Source organism: Paralichthys olivaceus, chromosome 6, assembly GCF_024713975.1.
Source record: "Paralichthys olivaceus isolate ysfri-2021 chromosome 6, ASM2471397v2, whole genome shotgun sequence".
Lineage (NCBI taxonomy): Eukaryota > Metazoa > Chordata > Actinopteri > Pleuronectiformes > Paralichthyidae > Paralichthys > Paralichthys olivaceus.
This window is the reverse complement of record NC_091098.1, coordinates 19,693,920-19,702,559: the sequence shown is the minus strand read 5'-3', so window position 1 is coordinate 19,702,559 and position 8,640 is coordinate 19,693,920. Positions and strand designations below refer to the sequence as shown.

Here is an 8,640-nt window from a genome sequence, read left to right as displayed (position 1 = left end):
AGCGTTTACCGACCTGTGACAGCGACCTGGTGTTGTTAAACACATCGCAGACTGACTCGATGCTCCCAGTGCAACAAACCGGTTCTTCTTCTTCTGGGTTTTAATGGCGGCTAGATATCAACAACAACAACAACGATTTGGCGCATTACCGCCACCAGCTGGTATGGAGTGTGGATCAGGATGTATTCTCTTTACTCCTGTTTCTCTTAAGTTATTCATTAGAAGATGAGTTATATTCCTTCCTGTCTTTTAATCCTGATATTAATTATTTTCTTTGATTATTATATTTCAATGCATGAGTGACAGTTTCCGGTTTTTGGCAGGGTTCTTCTGTCTTCTTCTCTTCCTGCTGCTTTTTTATATTTTAGTTGACAAACAACTTTTCGGTGTATTACTGTCACCTTCTAAACTGAAGTGTGGATCAAAATGTCTAGAGTTCTATACTCCACATGAAGTGAAACAAACATTTATATATATTATTATTATTATTGTTATATATTTCTTTGTTTCAATTTTAACTTTTGTATTTTAAAACGAAAATCAAATAACCTTGTTTTTTGTTTACGTTTGTGAGGAAATGTTTTCTATGAGTGCAAAATGCGGACACTTGTAGTTTAAAACGTATTTAAATTCAAATATTACATTTATTAAACTTAATATTTATTCAATAATTGAAAATATAATAAATCTCTGAATGTCGCGCTGCATTCATGTGTTAATGAAATGTTCTGCCTTCAAGGAAACAAGTCGAGTTGGAGTTTGTAACTCTGAGCTTCCGGTAAATTATTAAATATGAGTTGTCATCATAATTGCTGCTAATAATTAACTATTCTTACTCATCTAGGTCACTCTACGTGCGCAGCAACAAATGGTGCGTGTCAACAGTAAATCAAATGCAGGAGGAAATTATACGTAATGAGTTATCTTGCATCATTAATCAAGTTATTCTAACGTTTATTTTGGTCTGCCATGTTTCTGTGTGATGACGTCAACAACCACACCAAAAAAGTTTTGTTATTGTTGTGAACTAACGGTGAGTTCACGTGAATTTCCACGGTCGGCATTCCGTTATCCGATTATTTCGACAGCACATGAATGCGCCGTCAAACTGATGCAACATTACCGCTTCCGGCAGCTCCTCCCTCACAGATCTCACACAGCGGCTGATTGGCTACTTAGTCATAGTAGGCGGCAACTTGAGCTCACACTCATTCGCCATTGGTCAACCCCATCCGCCCCTCTCCACGTCCCATTGGTGAATATTGTTTTGCACATACCGGAACTCGCACTGACACATTTGTCTTCCTCTGCCGGGGGAAGAGTCTCGTTGGTGGCGGCGTGTCTGTGTGGCTCCAGTCTGACCGGCTGTTTGTGTGGAAAATGGCGGATATGTTGGCTCTTTTCACCTCCATAGGGCTCAGCGAGCAGAAGGCGAAGGAAACGCTGAAGAATGAAGCTCTGAGCTCGGCCCTGAAGGACGCGATTACTCAGGTATGATCCAGAGTGAGGAGGAAAGTTAAAGTGCCTGGAGGGACAGCCGTGGCATTCCTGTCTTCAGCTCACTTGTTGTATGAACCCCCTCTATGTAAGGCTGTAGATATATATAGGAGTAAATCACACTCTTAAAATAACCTTTATGTAGTTTTATTATCTCTATACTTCTGTTTTCACTTTCCACATGAGGTCATGTGCAACAAGGCTGGATTTACAACCAGGAAACTGCCTTTGACCCCCAGGGGCCCAAGGCTTTACCCTATAATAATAATAGTAGTTAACCACAGACAATGGAGGCTCTCATCCAGGATCCAGGTGTAAAAAGTATTTTAAATTATACTGTGCACATGTGTTGGGTGTCTTTTCGTCAAACGTTTTTCCCCTTGTAATCAACAGGCCCAGAGTGTTCATGGAGTGTCAGGAGTGGACAAAGCCATGGGCACGCTTCTGTACAGTATGGCGTCTCGCCTCAAAGACACAAATCGTCTGGAGTTCCTTTCAGTCAGCATAGCTCAGCGCAAAATCTGCACAGAGCTGCAACTGGCAGGTAATTCATGAGTGACCCAAACTGTGTGAACACGAACAGAGTACAAGGATAGTTAATAACGTGACAAATTTTAACTTGAATTTCTTTGAAAGGTCTTTTATTTTTCAGACTAATTCCCAGCAGAAGAAAACTAGTTTTACACGGCTGTGCTAGAAAGCATAATTTGATATGGAATGGCAACATGGTATGGCACCCTCAGTCCAGGTAGTTTGTTTAGAAGCATTGAGACTGAGAGCATTGGAGAAAGAATGTGTGTCAACCTATTTGAACTGTTCAGATGAGATTAGAATGACTGGATAAAATCTCTTCAAATCTCTGCTCCATGAAATGTTACTCACTTGTTTTGCAGCTGCACTGGAGTTTTTGAAGAGTCATCCTCAGGACCCCATCAACATGAAGGAGTTTGAAGAAGCGTGTGGAGTAGGCGTTGTCATAACACCGGAACAGATTGAAGATGCAGTAAGTGCACTAGCTCACGCTGAGCAGAAGTAAAGTAACTTTTAAGAGCTTCACAGGGTGTGTTCACTGACCATGGAATGTTGTGCAGGTGGAGTCTGTGATCAAGAAGCACAAGGAACCGCTGTTAAAGGAGAGGTACCACTTCAACATGGGACTACTAATGGGTATGAGCTTTGGAAGATTTCATGAAAATTGCATCCAGACTTTTTCTTGAGTTTGCTGTTCACATGAAAAAACGCAGCAGGAGATTGTCTGGGTCAGATGCGTTCACAGCAATAGGAAAATGTTGGACATTCATGTGATGAGTGGCGTCCGGGTAAAGCATGCAGGAAGCAGGTATAAAGTCTGCTGGGGAAATCCTGTATTTTATCAACACCACCAATTAGCCCTTATCACCAACAGCTCTCAAATCTCATTGTCTTTCCAAGTTGACATTGTTGCCACCGTCTACTGAATGTTTGACACCTCTTTTTCATCCTGAGATATTTGAATTGTTTTTTTCAGTTTATGTCCGACACATGTTAGATCCTTCATCGGCAGGTCCACCCATGGTGAATTTTAGAGGCTTAGAGGGCCAATTATAAACTCACGGCTTGTAAACGCAACATTGAAACGTAACCATTGTGACCACCTGCTCAAGAAAAAAAAACATGTTCAGCAGAAGAGAAAAACAACACACCACTAACTTTTTTTGAAAATCTTAAATGTGAACAGACAGCATGTCTCACTGAGGTTTGTGTGTATTACAGGAGAAGCACGTGCTGCCCTGAAATGGGCTGATGGGAAGGTCATCAAAAATGAGGTCGACATGCAGGTGTGTTAGAAAAGAAGAATATTAATAGTTATAATATAACTGTCTTCTGTGACAGAATATTTTGAATTAAGGTTTGTTCTCACTCCGGCTTTCATCTCTAAGGTCTTGCACCTCTTAGGACCCAAGACAGAGGCCGATCTGGAGAAGAAATCTAAGGTAATGCTCACCATTTTTTTGCTTTGCTATTTCCATCTTTCTGCACCGTGTCAATATTAGTTTGGGATATACCCCACTTTAAAGCTAAAACTTGTGATTTTAAAACTTAATTTTGCTCTTTCAGCCTTATTCTGGCTAAGCGGGGAGCTAGCTGAGTCATGTTCATCTTCTCATTTAACTCTCTACAAGAAAGCTCATATGCTGATTTCATCTGTTTATCTAATGATCTTCCAGGCCCAGAAAACAAAAGTCACTGAGAATGACATGAAGTCAAAGAAGGAGGAGGTGGCAGTGAATGGTGAGCATCGCGTGGATGGCAGACAGGAGCTAATTTAACTGTACTTGTCGGTGGATTGTTTCTTAGCTGTTTGCATTCTGCCTGTTTAGGCGAGGTGATCGCTGAGCAGGGGAAGTCACTAATGGAACAACTCAGGGGAGAAGCACTTAAGTTCCATAAACAAGGTGAGAAGAAAAGACATACTCAACCACAAGAGCAAAAAAGTGCATTTAGTGAATATGTTTAGCTTAAAACCTGTCCTTCCATCTTACAGGAGAGAACTATAAGACTGAGGGCTACGTGGTTACACCAAACACCATGTCCTTGCTTAAAAAGCACCTGGAGATCACTGGTGGACAGGTAGACATTTTCAAAAAGAGATCATGTCTGAAAACACCTTATTTTAGACCAAACAAGTGATCACTGGAATCATTAAAATAACATGTGTGTTAACTAATGATTTATAGTTGCAGTTTGAAGATGATTTTGTGTTTCCTTTAGATTCGTACCCGTTTCCCCCCCGAGCCCAACGGCATCCTTCACATCGGACACGCCAAAGCTATTAACTTCAATTTTGGTTATGCAAAGGTATGAGTATTTTTCTCATCCTTCACCATCACACAGGCTGTTTAACCCTCTCGTACATAGATGTTTTCTTTAAACTTTCGTCTTCCTGCAGGCAAACGATGGTATTTGTTTCCTGAGGTACGATGACACAAATCCAGAAAAGGAGGAGGAGAAATACTTCACTGCCATTAAGGACATGGTGGAGTGGCTTGGTGAGTTTGATACATATGTTTTTTTGGGTCAGATTAAAGCTTTGTTAAATACAATGTGCCTTCATGAAGATAGTTTCTTATCAGTGTGATTTCATTCCACAGGCTACACACCTTATGAAGTCACGCATGCATCTGATAACTTCCAGCAACTCTACGACCTTGCTGTGGATCTAATTCGCAGGTGAGCGTAGGAACTAGGAACACATGTTGGTAAATGTGCACAACCCATTCAATGATGTTACTTTTTTGTCGATCTGCAGGGGTCATGCGTATGTGTGCCACCAGAAGGGGGAGGAACTAAAGGGCCATAACGTTCCTCCATCACCGTGGAAGGATCGTCCTATTGAAGAGTCCCTGGTTTTGTTTGAGAGGATGAAGAAGGGCCTGTTTGCAGAGGGAGAGGCCACACTCAGGATGAAGATGGTCATGGAGGATGGGAAGATGGACCCGGTGGCGTACAGAATCAAATACACGGCACATCATCGAACAGGAGATGAATGGTATAAAAATCGGTCGCTTTTTTTTCCCGCCAAGGCAGATCAGATTAAATCTAGTTTACATTTGTGTCACTTATCTCTCTCTGCAGGTGCATCTACCCCACGTATGACTACACCCACTGTCTGTGTGACTCCATTGAAAATATCACACACTCGCTGTGTACCAAAGAGTTTCAGGCCAGGTATTCATGAATTCTGTTCTGCAGTATAATGTCTTGTAGGCAAGCAAATGTGTTGTTAACGTTTCCTTTCTCTGTTGGTTATTTTATTGTTGTAACAGGCGTTCATCATATTACTGGCTGTGTAACGCTCTGGACGTGTACTGCCCCGTGCAGTGGGAATATGGGCGTTTAAACCTCACTCATACTGTTGTGTCCAAGAGGAAAATCATCAAACTGGTAGAGACTGGTGTTGTCAGGTGAAGAAGCGTTTCTGTTTGCTGTAGTATCTGATATATTATTTTGAATTGAATGTGCTGAAGAACCAAACTATTGTGTTACTGCTCAAATTCTTGTGGTCTGGCTTGTGTGCGTTTGTGATTTTGTGTGCAGAAGTTTTCATGGGATGCCTTCCTGCTACATTTAGCCTATTAGGTAACTGGGACAATATCTATCTCTTTACAGAGACTGGGATGATCCCCGCCTCTTCACTTTGACTGCGCTGAGGAGAAGAGGTTTCCCACCAGAAGCAATTAACAACTTTTGTGCACGGGTATGCAGAATGGATGAAAGGACAGATGGGTGGATGGAAGAACCAGTAATTAAATGTTAAAGGGCGATGCTGTAGTGTAATAATGCGTTACATCTCTTTGCAGGTCGGAGTCACCGTTTCTCAGACAACAACGGAGCCCCACATGCTGGAGTCGTGTGTGAGGGACGTGCTTAATGACACAGCACCCAGAGTCATGGCTGTGCTGGAGCCACTTAAGATCACCATAGTTAACCTCCCAGAGAACTCACGGGTTTGTACATTTCTTATAGTACACATCAAACTTCTCCCCAAGAACTTGTTATACTGTGTACTTTCGGTCTTTAACAAAGCATCACAAACATCATGTATTTTTTCTCCTCTTCTCCCTCAGTCAGATGTACGAGTACCAGACTTTCCTGCCAATGAGGCCAAGGGCAGCCACACGGTTCCATTCACTCGCACGATCTTCATTGAACAGAGCGACTTCAGAGAGGTCAGAGAGAGAAACAAAATAAACACTCATTCACAATACAAGTATCAGACTTTCTTTGTGGATTTTCCTTCATTGTGTACATGATGATGGATCCCTTTTGTTTTACAGGTAATGGAGAAGGGCTACAAGCGTCTGACCCCAGAACAGCCTGTGGGCCTGAGGCATGCTGGGTATGTCATCTCTGTGCAGAAGGTCATTAAGGTAAGACCTTCACTCAGTAACTTGTTGAAAATATATCTTCCACGTACTAATATTTACCACAACATCTCCTGTAAAACATTTTAGTTTTAAGATCCTGAATTTGGGGGTGGTTACACAAATGTATCTAATATTGTAGATTTGAGTAAAACTTTTCTGAGGCAGGCTCATTCTCTGCTGCTTATCCAGTTTAATGACCAATGGAAAATACTATTAGGAGTTCTTGTTAGCTACTGTCGGACACTCATGAAAAAAATGTAAGATGTCACTTAATTACTATAGTTTTCTCTGATCTGCGGTATTCATTACTTTAAAACAGGTTTAAAATTTCAGATAGAATTTTACATCTGATCGGTGTCCTCACCACACTTGCTTGTTTGTTCCACTCGTTACTCAGGACGCTCAGGGGAAAGTGGTGGAACTGGAGGTAAACTGCTGCAGATCTGACTCTGCAGAGAAACCAAAGGCCTTCATCCACTGGGTCAGCCAGCCGCTGGAGTGTGAAGTGCGTCTCTATGAAAGACTGTAAGTCACAAACGACCTCTGTCACTCACAGCTCGTACTTCATGTGGAAAACTCATTTAACCTAAACTTCTCACTGTCTTAAGATTCCTGCACAAAAACCCAGAGGATCCATCTGAGGTGCCCAACGGCTTCCTGAGTGACATCAACCCTGTGAGTAATTTTGCACGCCAGTGACAGACAGCCTTTTTCGATTCATTAAAGGTTGAGTGTGTAAGATTAGGTGAAAGGGAATCGATTGGCAGAAATTTAATATAAAATCATCCTGGTGATGTTTTTACTGGTGTGTAATCATTTAGAAAAATCTTTTGAGTTTTATGATGACTGAAGCTACCACAGGTTCTCTTTCATGGAAGGTGAGGGTGAGGGGTATTCAGCTGCAACATGCAACTTCACCACTAGATGTCGCTGAACTCTACAAACTGAACCTTTAAAATGTTTCAATGGATGAAGTGATTGTTTAATGTTATGTCTTCTTTTTGTGATACAGAATTCCATGCAGGTGATCAGCGGTGCCTTAGTCGATACCTCAGTCAAGAGAGCAAAGGCTTTAGACAAATTCCAGTTTGAGAGAGTCGGCTACTTCTCCCTGGACCCAGACAGCACTGAAGATAAGGTACATTACATGCTTGTGTTTTAGATTTTACATCATAAATACTCATTTCAGAAATAATTTGTTAATCTACTTAAAAAACATGTTGGCACCTCATTAATACGAGCAAGAACTCTAACTTTAATCTTCTTCTTTCATCACAGCTGGTCTTCAACAGAACAGTCACTCTGAAAGAAGACCCTGGGAAGATCTGATAGACTGAGATCAAGTCGCACTGCTTCCCATGAGCCCACAGATACATGCCCAAATTGTTTGCATCGCTCAGTGTGTAACATCAGCAAGGGCACATGCAGCTTCAGCTGAGATCAGTCCAAATCAGACACTGTAGTTATTTTATATTCTTATTTTTGATCTGCAGATCTCGTTTATAGTTCAGTCTCACTGAAACAGGGAAACGTAATTCTGTAACTTTATCAAAATGGCACAATATCTGCTGCAAGATATTTACTTACTATGGTCCCTCTTTGTTGTTGAATGTATGCAACTTTGATTACTGTTCAACAAGGACCTAATGTATGTAGTTTTCATGTTGACTCTAAGCTGGTGTTACACAGAGGAGATGCTCTCACATGCCATACACAACTTTCTTACACAGGTGGTGGATCAGTGCCAAACCACTGAGTGTGTCCGTGTGTGTGTGTATGTGTGTGTGTTTTATAAGACTCAGATGGGTGCACATGTGACCTTTTTTGACAAGAGACAAAAATAAATGATGAATCAAAACTCCAGTGTTCCTGTGGTAATAATCTGAAGTGTGATACACTGTTAAGTTTGTTGAAGACAATGTGAATATCAAACTATTTCCCAACTGTGATATATTATCTGTTTGATTTAGTATATGATCAAATCTGTGGGCAAATAGTACTTTTTCAGATTTTGGAAGGTAGCTGCAGTGAGAAAAAACCCTGTATATATTCGTTTTTATTCCATTTATATTTTTTATACTTCCTTACACTTAAGTATTATTATTCTTACACTTATCATTAGTTACTGGTGCCTATTTTTGCTGCTATAATATTACAAATCTCCCCACGGTGGGACTAATAAAGGATTATCTTATCTTAGTTGGGTCAGGAAAGCTCATATATCCTCTACTTGACC

At 41.0% G+C, this 8,640-nt stretch overlaps 1 protein-coding gene across 1 annotated transcript; it reads left to right on the top strand.

Annotated features, from left to right (window-relative positions):
* Window positions 1-306: 306 nt before the first annotated feature.
* Window positions 307-8,262, top strand: qars1 (glutaminyl-tRNA synthetase 1). Its single transcript, XM_020096357.2, has 23 exons — window positions 307-1,491; window positions 1,891-2,041; window positions 2,391-2,500; window positions 2,589-2,664; window positions 3,250-3,314; window positions 3,417-3,470; window positions 3,705-3,768; window positions 3,858-3,932; window positions 4,022-4,107; window positions 4,249-4,335; window positions 4,427-4,526; window positions 4,629-4,707; window positions 4,787-5,026; window positions 5,113-5,205; window positions 5,304-5,441; window positions 5,647-5,734; window positions 5,838-5,984; window positions 6,105-6,206; window positions 6,315-6,407; window positions 6,802-6,929; window positions 7,013-7,079; window positions 7,417-7,542; window positions 7,683-8,262. The coding sequence occupies exons 1-23, from the start codon at window positions 1,381-1,383 to the stop codon at window positions 7,731-7,733; spliced, it is 2,331 nt and encodes a 776-aa protein (XP_019951916.2). The 5' UTR covers window positions 307-1,380; the 3' UTR covers window positions 7,734-8,262.
* Window positions 8,263-8,640: the final 378 nt, after the last annotated feature.

Coding starts and splice junctions, on each gene's coding strand:
- qars1 (XM_020096357.2), top strand. CDS start 1,381: ATGGCGGATATGTTGGCTCTTTTCACCTCCATAGGGCTCAGCGAGCAG. Junction 2,501..2,588: donor CGGAACAGATTGAAGATGCA/GTAAGTGCACTA, acceptor AATGTTGTGCAG/GTGGAGTCTGTGATCAAGAA. Junction 3,769..3,857: donor GGAGGAGGTGGCAGTGAATG/GTGAGCATCGCG, acceptor CTGCCTGTTTAG/GCGAGGTGATCGCTGAGCAG.